Source organism: Halichoerus grypus, chromosome 2 (assembly GCF_964656455.1).
Source record: "Halichoerus grypus chromosome 2, mHalGry1.hap1.1, whole genome shotgun sequence".
NCBI lineage: Eukaryota > Metazoa > Chordata > Mammalia > Carnivora > Phocidae > Halichoerus > Halichoerus grypus.
Window position 1 is genome coordinate 114,365,660 of NC_135713.1, and position 21,382 is coordinate 114,387,041.

Here is a 21,382-nt window from a genome sequence, read left to right on the forward strand (position 1 = left end):
TGTAACATGTGGGATGGTATGATGACCTAGGAGCTCCTTGCCCTGAAATATTTCCTCCCTGGCCGATTAAAGTTCTTGAACTCCTCAAAACTGTTGATCATTTTCATCTTTAACTGAGGGAAGAAAAGTCTGGCTCACTGATGCTTATCCTGATACTGTGAACTTGTTCTGAGATTTTGCCTTGTTCCCCCAGCAAATTCCTGCTTTGTACCCTGGTTCCGGTAACTCTGTGTTGCCTGCCTGAGTCTTTAGCTCACATCTGAAATCTCAGGGAGCTATAAGGGAATTTAGAAATAGTCTTGGCCCTCTTGGTCACTTTGTTGAGGTTCAGGTACAGGAAAGAACTTGCTCAAGGTCATATTCTCTGTGAAGTATATTCATGAATTTATTCAACATATACTATGTGCCAGATATTTTGCTGGGTACTTGTGAGATAATAGAAAATATTGGTCTCTGCTTCCTCACCCCCTCTACCCACTCTCTACTCTCCCCTTCACTTCTTTCCTGTCACAGAGTTCCTAAAACCCTTGTAGTGTCCTAAGCGATAAAAGTACTAGGAGCATCTTTTGTTCTAATATTTTGTTTTTGACCTGGGCTTCTAAGCTTTTGAAATTTCCTGTGTAATAGGAGTGTCTTTTGTTCTAATGAAGTGACTTTGGGGGGCTCCTGGATGGGGGCGGTCACCAGAAAGACCAAGCCATGATTAGAAGCTTGGAATGTTCAGCCCCATACCCCATTCTCCAGAGAGTGGAGAAGGGCTGGAAATGGAGTTAATGATCAATCCTACCTACATGATGCCTCCATAAAAATCCCACAAGTATGGGTTGGGGAGAGCTTCCAGGCTGGTGAACACACGCAGGTGCTGGAGAGTGGCGCACCTGGAGGGCGCCTGGAAGCCCTGTGTTCCTTCCCACCTACGGACTCTGTCCTATGCATCTCTCCCATCTGCATGTGCATCTGTATCCTTTATCATATCCTCTTAAAATAAAGAGGTAAACAGTAGGTAAATGGTTTCCCTGAGTTCTGCTCTAGCAAGTAAATCAAACTGAGGAGGAGGTCATGGGAACCTTTGATTTATAGTGCATCAGTCAGCACAGGAAGCAACCTGGCCTTGTGATTGGCACCCCGAGGTGGTGTGGGGGAGGGGCAGTCTTGTAGGACTGAGCCCTGAACGTGTGGGATCTGGCACTATCTCCAGACAGAGTGAAATTGTAGGACACCCAGCTGGTGTCACAGAATTGCGTGGTGTGGGGAAAACCTCCAGAGCTGGTGTTAAAAGTATTGTGAATATGGTAGCAGCAATGGAATTAAGGAGGCACACAGCAGCAGGCCCCGGGCTTTCCTCCTCAGCACCGGATAGGGAAGAGGGAATAACACACTGTTCTTTCCAGTCTGGACACGCTCGTAGTTCAGTGCAGAATTTCCATAAACAGACAATTATAAGATTGGGTGAAAAAGATCAGTGATGGAGAGATGGTCAGGATGGTCAGAAGAGCGTAGTGAACCAGCATGAAGAGGGTGAGAAAAGCAAAGAGGGGAGAGTGAGGAGAGAGGGTCCTGGCTGAAGCCCCTGTCCACTTCAGCCTCACGGCATTTATAAAGAGCCAGTCATCCGTCCATTCCCTCAAAGTGGACTGGGTGTCTACTATGTTCAAGCCACTGTGCCTTGCCTTGAAGATACAAAGATGAGTTTGGTATCTCAGAGACCAAATGAAGAACTTGTGAGGTTTGCAAATTTCCAAACTCGAGTCCCTGACTAGTTAAGCCACCCAATTTCAAAAGCAATGGCAATTTGTTTGCAGTTCCTTCTCTCTTCCCTGGGGACATAGCAAGTGAGACTGTTGTGCAAGCTGGCTGGGATTCTGAGCCACAAGATTCCTTGGCAGTAGCTTCCCTTGTCAAGCCTGGCACACGTTTCCACCTTCAGAGTACCCAGATGTCCTTGGAGTAGGCAGGTGGCCTCTGTTCTTACAGCCAACAAGTCCAGCTAAAGCCAACAGGTTCTGGGTCCTTTAATCTTTCAGGAAGCAACCTTGGCCTTTTGTGGGCAGCTAATAAGTAGTTGGCAAGCCCAAGGATACATTCTGGAAGAAAGCAGTTGTCAGAGTGGAGTAGGGGTGCAGGACCCAGCCTGGCAGGGGTCTCCTGTGTCACACACTGTCTCCAGCTATTCTCTGGTAACAGAGGCAGATAAGGGTCACCATCAACTCCGCAAGTCAGTTATCTCTCCTTTGTGGGTCTCTGTAGCTCCCTAGGAGGCTGGTATTTATTTGTTTTTCTGTATGTATGGTAGAGTTGCTCTCTACATACAATCAACATTTAAGGGCTTTGACATCCAACCCTCCATTCCACCCTTCATAAGTATTTCAAGGAAATGCCACTCTTAGGTGTAGTAAGGTGAGGATTAAGAATTAACTAGTGAATTTAGCCATTTCGTCATTGGTAACCTTGACAATAGTAGTTTCAGTGAACTGGCAGGGGCCCAAATTGATTGGAATGGGTTCAAGAGATTGTAGGCAACTCCTGTGAGGAGGAAAAATGGAGCAGAGAATTAGACTAGAGCTGGAGGATGGTATGGGGTTAAGAGGGGATTTTTTTTAAGATGGAAGAAATCACAGCGTACCCTATAGTGTGTGCTGGTTGGAATGACCCAGTAGAGGCAAAACTGACGATGTAAGAAAGGGCAGGTATGGATAGATAAATGTCCTTGGACAAGAAAGAGGACAAGGAACTTTTTAGTGCTGCCGTACAGCTGTGTAGGGCAGGTAAAAGTTTTCCTTGACCATCTTAGGGTCCCTGGCTGGGTCTGAAAATTAAACTGACAAAGACAAGAAAGCATACACATTTACTTTAAGTTTTGTGGGACATGGGCTTCTTCATACAGAAATGAGGACCTGAAGAAATGGTGTACCTGAGGATTTTTATACAAGGTTTGATGAGGAGTGGGTGGTAGTGTAGAAATCTAATAGGACAAAGGATATAAGGTAAGTGTAATCAATGTTGGGAAGCTTGGCAAGGCATGTTTGTTTGGATTCTTCTGAAAATTCCCATCTTGGAGATAAGGTTGCTACTTTCCTTCTGGTATGCAGAGAGCACTCCTTAGAAGACAGTCTTATGACCTGCTTCAGGCAAGAAGGGGAGGGGAAGGTCAGAGAACTTCCTGCTTCTGCCATTTTCTCAAACTCCTTCAGCTTAAAAATATTCAATATGCCATAGTGCCATATTTTGGACTACTGTGCTCTGAATCCCGTTGGTGGGTTGTTAAGCAGACATTATTAAATATTAAATTATATAAACTTACAATTAAATAAACTATATTTAAAAAGGTAATAGGTTGGGGTCCCTGGGTGGCTCAGCCGGTTAAGCGTCTGCCTTCGGCTCAGGTCATGATCCCAGGGTCCTGGGATTGAGCCCCATGTCAGGCTCTCTGCTCGGTGGAGAGCTTGCTTCTCCCTCTCCCTGCTGCTCCCCCTGCTTGTACTTCCTCTCTGTCAAATAAATAAAATCTTTTTTAAAAAAAGGTAATAGGTATTCAAAACTCATCCCTTTTTAATTACTACATTAACCATTAACTGTGTTCTTTTTTTTTTTTAAGATTCATTTATTTTAGAGGGAGAGAGAGAGAAGAAGTGGGAAGAGGGGCAGAGGGAGAGAATCTTCAAGCTGACTCCCCGATGGGTTCAGAGCCCTATGTGGGGCTCGATCTCATGACCCATGAGATCATGACCTGAGCCGAAACCAAGAGTCCCTTGCTTAACTGACTGCACCACCCAGGTGCCCCTGTATTCTTTTTTTTTTTTTTTTTTTTTTTTGAAGATTTATTTATTTATTTATTTGACAGAGAGAGAGACACACAGCGAGAGCGGGAACACAAGCAGGGGGAGTGGGAGAGGGAGAAGCAGGCTTCCCGCGGAGCAGGGAGCCCGATGTGGGGCTCGATCCCAGGACCCTGGGATCATGACCTGAGCTGAAGGCAGACGCTTAACCGACTGAGCCACCCAGGCGCCCCGCCCCTGTATTCTTTTAAAGAAAGATTTTTTTAATTTGGGTATAGTTGACACACAGTGTTACTTTGTTTCATGTGTACAACATTGTGATACAGCTACTCCATGTGTTATGTTATGCTCCTCGCAAGTGTAGCTATCTTTTGCCACCATACATTGCTTTTCCAGTATCATTGACTGTATGCCTTGTGCTTTGCCTTTTATTACTGAGTAAGGGACAGGTGGGGCTAGGTAGGGAGAGAGAGATAGGGGGCTATGTGATCAGGCTCACAGAAATCCCAAAAACGTGGATGTGCGGGGAAACCAGAGATAAGGGGACAAATTGGACCACCCTACCCTAGGCGTGTGGGGTGGGTGTCTTTTTATGATAATCACCTATGACCAACAAAGAATAACCAGACCCTAAAAAAGGATATAAGCCATTGAAGGTGTTATCACTAGTCCTTGCTCAATGGTGATATCAATAGAAGTATTAAAAGCATTTAAGTTCCCTGTTTAGCTTTCTATAAAAGACCAACCCTAAAGGCCCTCGTGGCAACCCTGTCGGGACTCTCTCACTCTTGAGAGCTTTTTCTGTGTCTTCACTTAATAATTAAACTTCTATCGCTTTACTCACTCTCCGTTGTCCACAAGATTCATTCTTCGACTCCGTGAGACAAGAACCTAGCTCTCCCACTTCATGACTGTAACTAATTCACTGGAAGCCTATTATCTCCCATTCCCCTTCACCCATTTTGCCCATCCAACCACCCCCCTTTGCTCTGGCAACCATCAATTGGTTTTCTGTATTTATAGGTCTGCTTCTGCTTTTTGTTTATTCATTGTTTTTTACATTCCACATATGAGTGAAATCATATGGTATTTGTCTTTCTCCGTCTGACCTGTTTCACTTAGCGTAATGCTCTCTAGTTCCATCCATGTTGTCTCAAATGCCACAATCTAGTCTTTTTTTTTTTTTTTTAAAGATTTTATTTATTTATTTGACAGAGAGAGACACAGCGAGAGAGGGAACACAAGCAGGGGGAGTGGGAGAGGGAGAAGCAGGCTCCCCGCAGAGCAGGGAGCCCGACGCGGGGCTCGATCCCAGGACCCTGGGATCATGACCTGAGCCGAAGGCAGACGCTTAACGACTGAGCCACCCAGGCGCCCCACAATCTAGTCTTTTTTTATGGCTGTGGAATATTCCATTACATATATGTTGCAGGATTTCTTTTCCTTTAGTACCTGTGGTTCTTGGTCACACTGCTTCAAAGAAGGAAGAGGTAAACCAGACAAAGAGTGGTGAGTAGCAAAGCAAAGTTTATTGAGCGATAGTACAAAGCTCCCGAAGAGGGAGGGGACCCGAGAGGGTTGCTTGTTTGACGTTTAAATCTAGGGGTTTTATGGGCTCTCTGGTGTGGACTGTTTTAATCTGATTAACCCTCCACACACCTGTCATCCAATCAGGTTTTTGTCCACACGCTCGTCTACCTATCAGGTAGTTGTTCCTATGGGAAAGGGTGGAGGGCTCTTTCTAGGGTGGTGTTCTGGGACCAAGAGGGTGGTGGCCACCACTGCCAGAAAGCATGCCGGCCAGCTACAGGCCGCCAGATCCAGCTCTTTGTTTAAATTCCCAATTGGCCGGGGCATCTGGGTGGCTCAGTCGGTTAAGTGTGTCTGCCTTTGGCTCAGGTCATGATCCTGGGGTCCGGGGATTGAGCCCCACATCGGGCTCCCCGCTTTCCCCTCCTCAAATAAATATATAAAATCTTAAAAAAAAAAATCCCACTGGCTTTTGAGCTGGCCCCCTGGGCCTGGGTTAGGACACTCAAGGCCATTCCCTTCCTTTCTGTTACAGATAAGCTGTAAGTCCTCCCAGGACATAAAGCTGGGGCATTGAGTAGAGACTAGAATAACAGGATGGGGTCTTTTTCCTTCTAAGGGTAGTTTCCTCTTAGGGTGGGGGAGAGGCCCTTGTCCCTGCTTGCCTTTCTTCCAACTATCCTTTGTTATATATGTATACATATATGTATATATATGTGTGTGTGTGTGTGTGTATACACACAATATCTTCCTTATCCGTTTGATGAGCACTTAGGTTGCTTCCATATATTGGTTATTATAAATAATGCTACCATAAACATAGGGGTGCCTATATCTTTTTGAGTTAGTGTTTTCATTTTCTTTGGGTAAATACTTAATAGTGGAATTATTGAATCATATGGTAGTTCTATTTTTAACTTTTTGAGTAACCTCCATACTGTTTTCCACAGTGGCTGCAGCAATTTACATTCCTACCAAGTGTATGTACCATACTGTTCTGATTATGATAGCTTTGTAGTATATCTTGAAATCTAGAATTTGTGATACCTCCAGCTTCGTTACTTCTCAAGATTGCATTGACTCCATTAACTATGTTCTTGCAGTCATGTCTACTACATGTGGATGGTAGAGATACCACACAGTGGCGCATTTTTTAAAAGATTTTATTTATTTATTTGTCAGAGACAGAGAAAGAGAGAGCGTACAAGCAGGAGAAGCTGGGGGGAATGGCAGTGGGAGAGAGAGAAGCAGGCTCCTTAGCAGGGAGCCTGATGCGGGACTCGATCCCAGGACCCTGGGATCATGAGCTGAGCCGAAGGCAGATGCTTAACCAACTGAGCCACCCAGGCATTTTTGCGCATGTCTTTCACCCCTCCATGGTTAGTGACATCACTTTGGTAGTTTGAAATTGGCTATGGTGGGAGTACTTACACGACAGAGACTGCAATCATTAGACATCAGGGCCTTGTTTTGGTGGTTTTTTTAGAAGGAGGGCTGTTTGTTAACCATTTGCGAGCCCACTGCTCTATTCAGTGGACCAGTGGTGAGACGGCATTAAACTAAGCATGACAGTTAACAGGAACAGGAGAGAAGGCAGGGCATTTGGACAGATGAGTAGACAGATGTGGTAGAGAGAGGTTTCCTAATCACTAAGTAAAAAAGGAAGCAAGGAAGTCATCTGAGAATAAGCTGGGAAGGAAGTGTTGGGGGTTTGAGATGAGAAGACTGTGGGACAGTTAGTGGATGAGAGAAATGTAGTTTTTTTTTTTTTTTTTTTTTGTCTAGCACCATTAAAAGGCCCCTTGAGGTTAGTGGTTATGAATTTAAAATGAGGCCAGTTAGGATGGGTGTGTATTTGTCTCCAGTCTCTTGCAGCGGCGGGAGTGAAGCCCTGAGTAATGGGGAGCTGGATTTACCCCAGTGTATGGTTTTGCAACCCCAGGATGACTTTGTGTCAGTAGCAAGCAAGATCATAAAATTATAAATGTGAAAGTCACCACCTCCGACGCCTTCCTCATTCATCCTCGCTAAAATCAGAACCCACCCCCATAGCTTTAATCCATTATCCTGTTTGTTTTCCTATTTTGTTTATTGGATGTCAAATCACCTGGCTGGCCCACCGTACCTGCCAGCAGGGACCATGCTTTATTTACTACTGAATGTGTGGTGCCTACCACAGTGCTTGGCCCAGAGTAGATGCTCAGTAAGTGAGACGTTGAATAACTTATTGAATAAATGGATTCACTTGCTCGTTCTTGCAAAATCTGTACAGTCCAGTGAAAAGTACTCAAATTCTTTTCCTGTCCCTTTGTTCCTTGCTCCATGGTGTTTCAACTTTGAGGGGCATAGGAATTTCCTTACAGCGTCGGATGTGCTAAGCCATGATTCTTTATGAACACTCCCAGGGCATATAGGCAGTTTTTCCTAGAGGCCCAACTTACAGCTTTTGAGGCAGCGGCCCAGGTCGTGTGTGTCATGCAGTTGCTGACCTTTGTCACATGGGAGGCAGCAACACGGAGGAGGGTTATATTACAACCCAAACTTGGAGGGCGGGTAGTTTCCGTATTTATGATCACTTTTCTTAGGGCTGCTGAGTCCGAAGCTCAGGCGAGGTGACGACAGAAGAGCACGCGTCCGGAGGTCCAGGCTGCAGAGCGCGGGCCGGGCCGGGCCGGGCCGCTCCAGGTGCCTGCAGTGCCCAGACCTCCGGGGCCGCGCCCGGGCCTCCCGCCGCCCACACACCGCGGTGGCGGAAGGGGGCGGGGCGCGAGCGGCTGTCTGTCCTCCGGGAGGACAATAAAGTTTCGGAAGTTTGAAAAGGGAGGGAAAAAACCCCCCACGCCCCTTTGGCCCGGCGGGTGTGGACGCCTGCGGCCGCGGCAGAGCCCGGCACCTGGCGTGCGGGGATGGGGGTCACGGTGGACGTGCGCCAGGTGTACAAGTACCCCTTCGAGCAGGTGGTCGCCAGCTTCCTCCGCAAGGTACCCGCCCGCTCCGGCCCCGGGCCGCGCTCGCGTTCCCCCGGGCCGCCCCGACCCCCGCCCAGCTGTCCGCGCTCCCGGGGGCCCGCCGCCCGCCCCTGCCCCTGCCCCTGCCTCTTCCCCTGCCCCCGCGGGGTCCGCGCCCGCGCTCTCGCGCCGCAGCTGCGCGTTTGGCCTCGGGATGTGCGGGGCGGGGGTGGAAGTGGATTTCCTCGAGGGCTTCCTACCCTCCCTGGAATGAGGGGAAGGTTCCGTGCGCGGCAGCACGTTCACACCCTGCCCCACAGGCGTAGGGAATACAAGTTCTGGAGCCTGGTTGAAGTTGCACATGACTTGTCGATCTTTCTAGTACATCTTGGACCCCCCCTCCCATAAAAGCCAGTGGGAGCCGTGGAAGCGATCACCCTAGTTTACTCAGCATTGTCGCTCTTCCACCTCGCTACTTTCTTTTTTATGAAACGGCTGTGGGACTTGGGGCAGGTATCTTACCCTCTCTGTGCCTTAGTTTTTTGATCTGTGAAATGGGGGAAATGAAAGTACTAACGCCAAGGGCTGGTTGTGAGGAATCAAGTGAGATGGTTCCCGTAAGTGCTTAGACTGAAATGTTATAGTTGTTTGTACTACTACACCTGCACCCTAGGCTCAATATTCAGTGGTCCTCTTTATCCCAGGGGCTCCTCCTAGGACTGTGCTCGTGGTGGAAGAATCGGAAATTTCTTTGAGAAATCGAGAGCACCCAGGCCTGGGAGCTGAGACTCCTGAACTGTAGTCTGTCTCTGCCGTGAGTTACTTCATTTGGTCAAGGGTCATCTTCTCTTCAGGCCTCGCTTTCTGCATCTAAGATAAGAGTCTTGTATCAGAAGGTATTTTAGGTTCCCCTTCAGCTTCCACTTTTTAAAGTAAGATTTGCAAGAATTGTAGTTTGCCTGGGCAGCGGCCACCAGACAGTGTGCTCCATGTATAACCCAGAAGCAAAACAGAGATGCTAGGAGAGGAAGTCAGTTTTTTAAGTGATAAGACCGGACCCCCATTAGAGGAGGTGATGTGGTTGGGGACCCAGTCACAAGGATTGGTTAGGACGCTGGTTAACATGGTGTTGCCATAGAGGCTTTTTTTTTTCCTTCTTTTTCAGGAGAATGTCAGCTTGTTGATATTTTTCATTGATCTTCAGTATCTAGAATAGTGCCTACCACCTAGTAGGTGCTCAGTAAAAACTGGTAAATGATGAATGAATAAATGAATGAAAGAATGAATTGTGGATCTGGTGGAGACTTTGCCTTAGGCCAGACTTCTGGGCCCAAAGGAGAAACAGTCAACACTCCATTTTTTAAAAAACTTTTAAAAATTTAATTTGATTTAATTTTATTATGTTAGTCACCATATAGTACATCATTAGTTTTTGACGTAGTGATCCATGATTCATTGTTTTCGTCTAACACCCAGTGCTCCATGCGGTACATGCCCTCCTTAATACCCATCACTGGGCTACCCCATCCCCCCACCCCCCTCCCCTCTAAAACCCTGTTTGTTTCTCAGAGTCCATAGTCTCTCATGGTTCATCTCTCCCTCCGATTTCCCCCCCTTCATTTTTCCCTTCCTTCTAATGTCCTCCATGCTATTCCTTATGTTCCACAAATAAGTGAAACCATATGATAATTGACTTTCTCTGCTTGACTTATTTCACTTAGCATAATCTCCTCCAGTCCCATCCATGTTGATGTAAAAGTTGGGTATTCATCCTTTCTGATGGCTAATATTCCATTGTATATATGGACCACATCTTCTTTATCCATTCGTCTGTTGAAGGGCATCTCGGCTCTTTCCACAGTTCAGCTATTGCGGACATTGCTGCTGTGAACATTGGGGTGCATATGGCCCTTTTCTTTTCTTTTTCTTTTTCTTTTTTTAAAGATTTTATTTATTTATTTGAGAGAGAGAATGAGAGAGAGAGCATGAGAGGGGGGAGGGTCAGAGGAAGAAGCAGACTCCCTGCCGAGCAGGGAGCCCGATGTGGGACTCGATCCTGGGACTCCAGGATCATGACCTGAGCTGAAGGCAGTCACTTAACCAACTGAGCCACCCAGGCGCCCTGGCCCTTCTTTTCACTACATCTAACACTCCATTTTTTATTAGGTCTGGCAGTCTGGAGGGTGGATTCTCTAATGTCACTGCTCCCCTGGAATACCTTTCTGGATTATCCTTATCAAGAGCTGATCTCCATCTTGTCAGAACTGGAGGAGCACTTGACCTAGGCATCACTGACTATCCTCTGCAGTGTTGGGTAGTTACTTCTACACATACCTTTTTCCCTCATGAGACCCTAAGCTTCTTGGGGGCAGGACTCATTCCTGCAGAAGCACATAGCACAATGCCAAGCTCTCTTTTCGAGGGTACTTGGCATGTGGTCATGCTTCTGGGCTAAATGCTTTTCTTTCATTCAGCAGGTGTTTAGAGATACTTTTCTTCTGTGTGCCAGGCTCGGGGCTAGGGCCCAGCAGATAGACCCTCTTCTCATGGAGCTGATGGTCTCTAGTGGGGGAGACTGATGTTAATAAATGAACAACTAATGAACACATACTTACAATTGATGATGTGTATTTACACAGAGAAAGTTCATGTTGCTGGGACCAAATATAGCAGGGAAGGCCTGCTAAAGTCCCCCAAGGTGGCCATTAGGAAAGCCTTTCTTGAAAAAGTGGCCTTTGTCAAATGATGGCTGAAGTGTGAATAGGAGTTTCTTAGGGAAGAAGGGAGGGGGAGGAAGAGTGCTTTCATACATTATCCTGTTTACTCCGTCCAGCAGCAGCGGGAAGGACTTAGGACCTATTTCCATTTCCTACCTAGAGAAACTGAGGTTCAGAGAAGTTTAAACAACTTTTCCAAGTTCCCACAGCCAGCAGTTGGGAGATCCAGGATTTCAGCACATCCAAAGTCTCAACCCCTAGTCCCCAGGCTGTGCTGCCTGCCACATAATAGGCACTCAGATGATTATTGAGGGAATAAAATGTTCCAGAATCATCTTTGCTGTGCTCTTCATCCCATCTCAGTTTTCCTTTGTCTAGTCTTCTCTCACAGTTTATTCATCTTGAACCCTTTGTGCCTGATGTAAGGGTATAGTAGGGATGTGTGCTAAGGTGAGAAAATACAGTGTTTCAGTTTTCTGTTGCTCTGTAACAAATCGCCCCTGTGATTTAGTGGATTAAACCAATGGTAGACTTTTGGGTCTTGGGATTCTGTGGGTTGACTGGGCTCGGCTGACTGGTTTTTGTGTGCCATATGTTACAGCTGAGGTCATTTATAGAGCTGCATTCAGTTACAATGTGTTAGAATTCTTATAAAACACTTAGCCAAATGCCTGACACATAGTAAATAGGATATTTTGGAAGGTAGGGCTAGGGAAAGAATATTTTCAGAAAAGGCCTAGCGGTGGGACAATGCAAACACTATGGGTGACACCACACTTCTGTTATTTTTATTCACAAAGCAATGCCTCAGAGGGGCTGTGTGAGTCAATAAATTCTGAGATGTCAGTAAAGCCACTTGTTGTGAGCATTTCACTTTATATTTCTTAAAGCCATGAACTGGAAGTCAGTAGATCTGGATTCTAATCATTGTGCTTTCCCCATTAAAAGCAGTTTTTGGGTGGCCTTGGGACACAGTTTTCGCCAGTCTGTACTGTGCCCATGTGCAAATTAGAAAGAGGCCTCATCTAGATGGTGGACTCCACAAGCTCACAGTCAATGGGGCTAGTGGAAAGGAAATGGGGCTATTTATGCCAATTAGCAAGAGGGGCTGTTACCCAGTCAGGCTCTTGAGCTGTCTAAGCCCTAGAAATGCAGGCTGAGCGGGAGTTCCAGGCAAGGCTTTATCAGGGCTTAATGCTCCAGTACAGGGGAGACAGAATAAAGATTCTGCAGTCTGGCTCCCCAAGGAGAGGTCTCAGAGAGTTTTAAGGAGGCTTAGGCTGAAAAAGGGTCATCAGTGGGGTCCATCTTGGCTTAGATTGGTTCAGTTTTCACAGCCAAGCATTCCTTTTAGGCGCTGGAGCGTTTGCACAGTGTCTGAAGTGGATCAGACTGGTTGAAAACTGGGTGAGGGGGGCTTGTTTGGAGCTTGTGGCTCCTGGCATCTGGCTTTAGTTTCTGATGGCAAGCAACACCTGCTCGCAGGGCTAGAAAGCTGGGTTATTGTGGTTTGTTAGCCAGTTCCTGGGTGTGGGGACCCAATCTGGTCGCTGCTCTGTCTCAGCACTCCTTCCACTAGGTGGCTGGGTAGCCCTGTGCCCCCTGGCCTCCTTGACCAGAAGACCTTGTGCAGTGAGCAACATGCACAACTGTACATGACAACCCTACTGTCTTCATTTTGTGTCTGTGAAACAATAATGCCATGTACCTCATCTCCCAGGATTGTTGTGAGGATCAAATGTGTAAGAGTTTGACAAGCATAAGCTTTTTATAAGTGTAAGGTAGTAAGAATGATCTTTGTGGCTAAATATACTTTTATTTTTCTTTTAGTCTTTATGTATTTTTTTCAAAGGAAGGCACTTGGTAGAAAGGACAATCATATGAGGATCTCTGGAAGCATTTAATCTGATTTTGCACAATGGTATGTTTGAAGCTGTTTCAGCACTGAGGATGTTCTATTTTAAATAGAATCTACTGATCTACGTCTTTTGGTATGTTAGGACTTGCCTTCCAAGTTATTATATACTACTATTTTTAAAACCTGAGGAATGTTTGCTCTTCTTACACCTGCCTGTTGGATACCACAGGCAAAATATTAGCTACATGCTTTCAAAGCTAAGTGGCACCTTGAAAACAAACACCACAGAACTCTTTGTTCATGGAATATAGTGTTTCTCAATGAACCCTTCATGGAGGAATGCTATGAGACCCAAAATGGTTTATTCATCAGATGCTAAACTGTAGTTTCCATGCACTACATTGTCAGTGCACCTGACAGTGCATTTAGGCTGCTTTCTTTGTATGACTTAGCTTTCTAGCTCTTATCACTTACAGCTGTTTCCTTCCTTTTACTTAAAACCACCCACAAAGAGCAGACAGGGTTGCCTGGATGCAGGCTAGAAGCTCACTCATCTATACAAGCCCACGTGGGTCTGTTTACTGGGCTTGCATTCATGAGCTGGATTCAAACACTCCTTCAGTTTTTCTACCTAAAATTTAAAGTCATTAAAAAGGACTCAGAGCGCCTTTTTGTTGACTGGATTTTCTTGTTTATTCTCAGTTAAGGCCAAAGAGGTTAGAGTTTTTCTTACTATAGAGTTGTTCAGGTTAATTTTCTTTCTGTGCTGTAGGCAAAGGAGTCATTGTGAATTGGGTGTAAGCTTCGTGGGCAGAGATCTTCCATTTGTTCCTGATGCATCCCAAGTACCCAAAGAGATCCTGGAATATAGTAGTAGGTGCTCAACAAATCCTTGTGGAGTGAGTGAATGAAGTACACCACTCTGGAGTTTAGCCTTGTGTAATTTGAGACTGAAGTTAGTGTGGGCTTCAGTAACATGTCCTTACTTACGGCACTGTAATAAAATGGACAGATTAAAATAATTTCTTTCTGCTTCAACACAGTGGCCTTGGGTTTTTATTTTTTCTAGCCAGGAGCCTGACGTGCTGAACAAAATGGTTTGAGTGTTTACCCTTAAACTCATAAAGGCGATTTATGAATGGCTATTTCCATTTAGAGTAGCAAGTTGATTGGGTAATGAATAATGTTTTCATTTCTGATCCTATCTTTTCTCCCTTGCAAATCTGCCACTTACTTGTGGGGAACATCTCTTCCTGAAAAGCTCCTAAACTATTTGGGGTGAACCCATATTTCCAAAATAAATGATTTGACAAATGATAGGGCTAGTTTAACATAACGGTTATTTATCTTTTTACTTACACTGTAATAGTCTTTCTGTTATCTTCCTGTCCTCAATCCTGCTAGAAGAAGATTAGGTACGACATGAAGCAGAATGGTGCAAACGGGAAGAGCACGGGCTCTGACATCAGCCGGGGGGACGGAGCGCTTCTAGCTGTGTGTTTGGGCAAGTCAGTTCTTTTTCTCTGCCTCAGGGTCCTCATCTGCAGAATATGATAATAGTAACTGTCTTCTGGCATTGTTGGGGGAAATTAAGTGGCTAACGCACGTAGTTGCATGTAACACACTTAACTTCATGTCGGCACACAGTAGGTGCTTTAAAGTACTTGTTAAATATCTTGATAGTATTCCTGACAATAATAATTTCTTACATTTATCCCATGAACCTGAAAATAGAAAGCTGAGAGAAGCAGTCTGCAGAAATCTTCACCAACCTGGAGTAATAAAGAGAAGAAAGAGCATGAATAACAGTGCACATTTGAATTATGACTTATTTTTTAAATGTTATTTAAATGATGGGAAAGTGTGCTTGGAAACTTATCTAGTGGTGGTTGTGGCTTAATCAGTTTATAGAAGGTAGGGCAGTTTTTAACTATCAAAGCAGTAATAGTAAAGCTTTCATATGTCTACTAATGGACATTTTATAATAAGTTGTGTATCATTTTGCCCTCCGGAGATGAGGAGGTAAATAAAACATGGCCTGAGCCCTCAAGGACCTCACTGTCAAGGGGACAGAGGGAAATACATTAATTTTTATCATGAGTGCTTTCTCAGGGGCATATTATAGACATAGTGTGTGGGGCAAGGATTGTAGTTTGTTTTTTTTTTTTTATAAGATTTTGTTTTTAAGTAATCTCTACCCCACTGTGGGGCTTGAACTCATGACCACCAGATCCAGAGTCACACGACTGAGCCAGCCAGGCACCCCGTATCTTAATTATAAATCTATGACAGCTTTTAGAGTACTTAGAGTTTATTGCCTTTTTAAAAAAGTAAATGTTCTCTCTAGTCCTCCTACTTCTCTCCTATGATGCCTTCCCTAATGCTAGCAGGGAGGAATGTGTCAGGAGTTCTTGTCACACAGACCCCAAATCGGTAAAGCATTAGCTTGTGAAGTTTTACTAGTCAGAAAAAGAAGAAATATCTTCTAATAATTTTTAAGTCATCACTTAAATCTGTTTGGCTTGCAGAAGGATACTAGGAGTATACTCAGTGCCACACCACAGTGAATTGCAAAATAGACACTGAAGTCCTGAAACTAAGTTTTAAAAATGTTGATTTCATTCTTTAGTAGCAAAAAACCGGTACTGTTTATTGAGAACCTGCCTGGTGCCCAGGTGTTATACTTTACATAACATTATTCCCTTTAATCTCTGAAACTCTTTGAGATGGATTTTTTCCCCTAATTGTACAGATGAAGAAATTAAGGCAGGCTGAGGTTAAAGTAATTTGCCCAAGACTCCCACAGATGGGCTTCAGACTGAGGTCTCTTGGATTCTAAAGCTCATTCTGTTTTCAACACTCTGTATTCATTTTCATTTTGCTTTTTATTTCTTAGCTTTTCACTGAGAAATCATTTGACCCTAAACAACATCGTGTTTATAGGGGCCCTGGCCCCCACACAATTTAAACTCTGCATCTGTGTAACTTGTGACTCCCCCACAACTTAACTACAAGTAGCCCGCCACTGACTGGAAGCCTTACTGATGACACGAATAGTCGATGAACACACATTTTGCATGTTATGTAAAGTACATACTGTATTCTGACTGTAAGAAACCTAGAGGAAAAAAAATGTTAAGGAAACCACAAGGAAGAGAAGATGCATTTACAGTACTGTATTGTATTTATTGAAAAAAAAAAGTCCACATAGAAGTGGACCCACACAGTTCAAACCCATGTTGTTCAAGGGTCAACGGTAATTTGACTTACAAAATGTTGCAAAACAGACAAAAAATTCCTTTACCCAGCTTCCCTAAACCGGTGTATCATTTTTAAAACCAGGGAATTAGCATTGATACAGTGTTAACTAATCTACACACCTTATTGAAATTTGGCAGTAGTCCACTCATATCATTTTTCCAGTCTAGGAGTCAATCCAGGATCCCACATTGCATTTAGTTGTTATGTGTTAAGTCTCCTGCATTGTGGGACACTTCCTCACGCTTTTTTTTTTTTTTTTTTGTCTTTCTGGACCATGGTACTTTTGCAGAGTACTGGTCATTTATTTTGTAGACTTCGTATCTTTAAATGCATTTGGTTTATGTATGCATTTAACGTTGAGATACGAGGGTTTTCCTTTATGTCATAATTATAAGCTGTTTCCTTCAAAAAACTTTATTATGTCATTGCCAATTATTAGGACATTTTTAAAAAAATATTTTATTTATTTGTCAGAGAGAGAGAGAGAGAGAGAGTGAGCGAGCGCACGAGCAGGGGGAGTGGGAGAGGGAGAAGCAGGCTCCCCGGTGAGCAGGGAGCCCGATGTGGGGCTCGATCCCAGGACCCCGGGATCATGACCTGAGCCGAAGGTAGATGCTTAACCGACTGAGCCACTCAGGCATCCCTGTTAGGACATCTTTGAGTGAATAAGGGTGATGTGACATTGTTGGCCTTTGTCTAGAATCTAACTTGTCGCAGCCAGAAGGGCCTTGAGTATCCTCTGGTGGCCCACCCTCTGGCTTCACAGATGGCAGCATCATGGTCTGTAGGTCTTGACTCCTTGTCTTTTGTTCTTTCTACTTCATCCTCCTACTGGTCTGAAAGGCCAAGGAACAACTGTTGAAAAATTTATTGACCTAAATATGTTTTGTCCTTGATCATTGAAATTTTGATTAATCGATGATTCATTTGATCTTGGTATAAAATCAACTTTACTTTCCTCTAAGATACACTATTGTGTGTAGCTCATTAATTTGGCACAGTTCATGGTGATTTCTTTGTTTAGCTAAAGGCCAAGTCTCCTTTCAGCTGCTCCACCCATTTGCACATGCATTTTTGGAAGCAGCCTGAGCAGCAAAGATTTTCGTAGTGCTTATAAAACAGAAATGTTTAATATACAGACTTATTTTAGGTCCGCTTGGCCTTTGTACGACTAACCATACAGATCTGTCAGCTCGGTTGCTTCCTTGTGCTCTCTTTGATAATACCATTTGGAAGTTGGTAAACAATGGTTCCTTTGGAGGTCATTAACTTTTTTTTGTGGGGGGGTGTTATTATAAAAGGCAGGCATTGACTTCTAAGCTTTTTGGAAAGTTGATATTTTAAAAACTCCATACTCTTGGGCGCCTGGGTGGCTCAGTTGGTTGAGCGACTGCCTTCGGCTCAGGTCATGATCCTGGAGTCCCGGGATCGAGTCCCGCATCGGGCTCCCTGCTCAGCAGGGAGTCTGCTTCTCCCTCTGACCCTCCCCCATCTCGTGTACTCACTCTCTCATTCTCTCTCTCTCAAATAAATAAATAAAATCTTTAAAAAAAAAAAAATAAAAATAAAAACTCCATACTCTTAAGAGTAGGCTTTATGAAAGCTTGTATATTTTTCCCTTGTAAATGAGAAAGGTAAGTAACTGTATCTTCATGAAGCTGCTTCCACAAATATATTAACTCTTACTCCTGTAATTAGATGGACTCAATTTCTTGGCCTCTCACTTTTCAAAGCTCTTTGTTTGTCTTAATGTATATTTTCTTTTTTACCTTCTTTTTTACCCAGTGCTGTTTGGGGCCTCTTACCTTTTTTTTTTTATTTATTTAGGCCTCTTACCTTTCAATATGTAAAAGGTAAATGAAAGCAAGGTGTAAGACATTGTAGAGGAGTCAACATTTTACCCTGGTTAGACTGTGATATTTCTAATAGATTTATATCTTGGGGAAAGAAAAAGGATTTCTTTTATACATTCTATAAAGGAAGTAATATCATAAGTAAGTTCAAATGAAGTGAAATATACTTTGGATAATCCCGTAAGTCCCCCAGAACATACGGCACGCGGGGTGAATATACACGACCCCATGTGGTAATCGTTAGGCCACTACAGTTTGTGATCCACTGAGCCAGGTTCTGGGATGGCAGGCATTTTTGGCAGACATCTGGGTGTTTAGACCGCTTTGCTTCCATGAGAGTTGCTAGTGTGGAGTGGGGATTGGGAAATCTGTGTGACCCTGCTTGTGTGCAGGCTTTACGCCATTTCTGTTTCTAGCGCAAACTCCTTGTCTTAATAGTAGTTAGTAGGCCTTCTCCTTTGGGGAAGTACTAAACGAGATAATGCATGAGATGGCCTCTAATACCTGGGGCATTAGATCAGTGGATGCTCACTAAGTCTTTGATGGTCTTGACCCTGACCTAGCTTGATCCGTTCTAATGTCACACCATGTTTGAAAAGGTGTCCAGAGAAACCTGTCCACTGCCTCCTGTCTTCTCAAATTGGCATTCCTGGTGATGACCCTCTTTCTGAGAGCCTTCCCTCTCTCAACCCCTTATTACCTGACTTCAGAAGGTTTCTGAATTAAATCATGAATATTCAAGTTACCACAAGATGGCGTCAGATCATTTCAAGTAATGCCAGGTAGGGGGAGCCTCAGCACAGTAAATCTTTAATTTTAAAAAAGTTAGAATATATGCCTTTCACGTCATGGGATTTAGCTATTGTAAATAAACCTCTCATTTCTTCTCCCATTCTCATGTGGAAATATGAGGCTCGTGTCTATTCAACTCCCCAAAGTAGTTGGGTGGGAAAATGACTTGGATCATGCAGATGATTTTACTAAAGTGAATTGTTCAGGATCTCTTGTGTTTGGCTGAAACCTTCATTTTACTTCATTGTTATTTACAAGGGTGACCCTTAGGTATTTTACAGTGACCCCTCTCCACAATTTCCCATTTCCCTATTATCCCTGAGTCTGATGTGTTTATTTTTCTCCTGATATGTTTATTTTTTTGTTTGTTTCCCCAACTAATACGTAACCTCTGTAAGAGGCTACAGTTTTGTTTGTTTCTTTACTACCATGCCTGGCATGGTAGGCACTCAAAAACCTCTTAAATGAAGAATGAATAGAGAATTTTCACTGTTGTTTCAGTCAGTGCCCTTTGGCTTAATAAGCAAGTCTTAAAATTATGTAAAAATGTGAAGTTTCTGAGTTTATAGTCTTTAGGAATTTCACTGATAACTTGGTGACGTAATCAAAACTTGAAAGCTTTTATCACTGTCCTCCTCTGGTGAATATATTTCAAATCTCTTCCATAATTTAGTTCAGTAATCTTCCTACAACTTACAGTATATTTGTAATATTGAGTCAGGATGTATTGATGAATACAAAATGAGCAAACTAGGACTAGTGAAGGAAATAATTTCAGACTTTCATTTTACCTTAGTAAAGTGTTTATTCACGCACACAAACACACACAATTCAGGGGATCTGGGTGAGGCTGAGATATTTTCCTTGCTTCAAGGGTGCTCTGTAAGCGAGGCCCCTTGCCAAGAAGCAGAGTAGCTAAATCTGACCCTCCCTAGTGGACATTATCTGAAAGTTAAACTTCAAGAAAGCAGTCATCATAATTTTGAGCATTTTTTTCTGGAGCAGAAATGAATGAATGAATGAATACTTAAAAATCCACTTTGTGATTAGTTCTCAAAATTGCAGTTGCCAGGATGCAAGTGTGAATGTCAGAGTTTTTGGCCTGGAGCATGATGCGGTGTCGAGGCTGCTGATTACTGACCATCTGTGTTCTCTTCACAGATAGGTCCCCAAGCAAAGTGAGGTTTATTTTCCAAATTGACCCCTGAGGTCAGCGAGGTTCAGCTCCCTAATCACTCATTCAGCAAAAATTTATTGAGTGCCTACTATGTGCCAAACACTGTGTTAGTGGTAGAGATGGAGTGACGGAAGTAGATCAGATTCCTGTTCTCACAGAGCCTGTGAGTGTCTTTCAGTGTCTTTCGAGGCCACAGATATCTTTAATATGTGTGGAAGTAGTGGACCCTTTTCTCTGAAGATCAACCAGTTAGCCGACCCCTCTCTCTCTCTCTCTCTCTCACACACACACACACACACACACACACACACACACGTATGCATACAGGTAGCTGGTGTGAGATGGGGAGACCCACACTCACTGAGCTGCATGTACCACTTCCTGGGGTTCCAAAGACTTGAAGCTCAAGTTCACCGAGTGGCGGGCCCTCTTCCCTTGCCTCTCAGCTTCTTCACTGCTTTCATCCCCCGTTGGTCCTTCATGATGTCTTGGATGGGACTTCCTGTAATTTCCTTTTCAGGTTTGGTCCCATGATGAAGCAGTGTGAGCTTCTAGATAAAGAGCCCAAGGGGTGCTCAGCAGGCTTGGATTAGGGGCTGCCTTGTCCTATGGGTTTGAGGAAGTCACTTCCACTCCCGAAGTCACTTCCGCTCTTTGCATCTGAGCGATAGAAAGGACTGGATTTGGGTAATTCTGAGGAGATTTAAGGGTAAGTTAGGTAGGCAGGTTAAAAAGGCAATAGAGAATAGCTGTGGGTAAATTACAGTCTCGGGGCTCTTTAGCTGGGTGATTTTGAGCAAACTACTTAGTTTATCTGGGCCTTATTTTACACATGTGAAAGGGAAAAAGCAGCATATACCTCATGGTGTTAATTTGAGAATTAAACTGAAATAATGTATGTAAACTGCCGGGACAAAAATGGTCGCTTTTTTTCCAGCCTTGTTATATCCAGATTGTCTTTCAGGGGAATTAATAGATGAACGACTTATTGAGCCCCTGGAGTAGACTACTTCTGTAGTTGTTCTCCTGTGATAGCAGCCCAGCTGTCAGACAATGATGTACGATCGTAGGGAAAGGTTCACTTTGCATCAGGCCCGGTTTAATTTCACGGCTCTCCCGCTGACTAGCTGGGTGATCCTAGACTCTCCGATCTTTATTCAGTTTCCACTTCTGACAGATGAGACAGTGATAATACGTGACCCAGTCACAGCAGAGAGGCTGTTTTGGGATTTGAACAAGATCGTGTAAGTAAATAGAGCGTGTAGCACAGGGCCTGGCACAGAGGACACTCTTCATTTATGTAAGACTGTTTCCATAATTAACCTAGTTTAACCTCACCCTCCCTTCTCCGCCCAGGGCTAGGTTGGATCTCAAGGTTTTCCCTGGATTTATACAGGTTCAGTTGATGATAGCCTCTCACTCATCTAGGCCCAAGTAGTAAAGTGAAGAGCCTTGATTGAAAACGGGCCT

General features: G+C 44.1%; 1 protein-coding gene across 5 annotated transcripts in view; it reads left to right on the top strand.

The window, feature by feature from the left end:
- Positions 1–8,126: 8,126 nt before the first annotated feature.
- Positions 8,127–21,382, top strand: part of PRELID2 (PRELI domain containing 2) — a 58,619-nt gene continuing 45,363 nt past the window's right edge. For 3 of the 5 annotated variants that reach the window (XM_036081543.2, XM_078067348.1, XM_078067349.1), the window contains exon 1: positions 8,128–8,287. In XM_036081543.2, coding sequence (XP_035937436.1) covers positions 8,213–8,287 — 75 coding nt within the window. In that variant the 5' untranslated portion in view covers positions 8,128–8,212. Of the gene's footprint in view, positions 8,288–8,958; positions 9,069–21,382 lie in introns of all 5 variants that reach the window. The other 2 variants (XR_013445817.1, XR_013445816.1) reach the window with 2 other exon arrangements.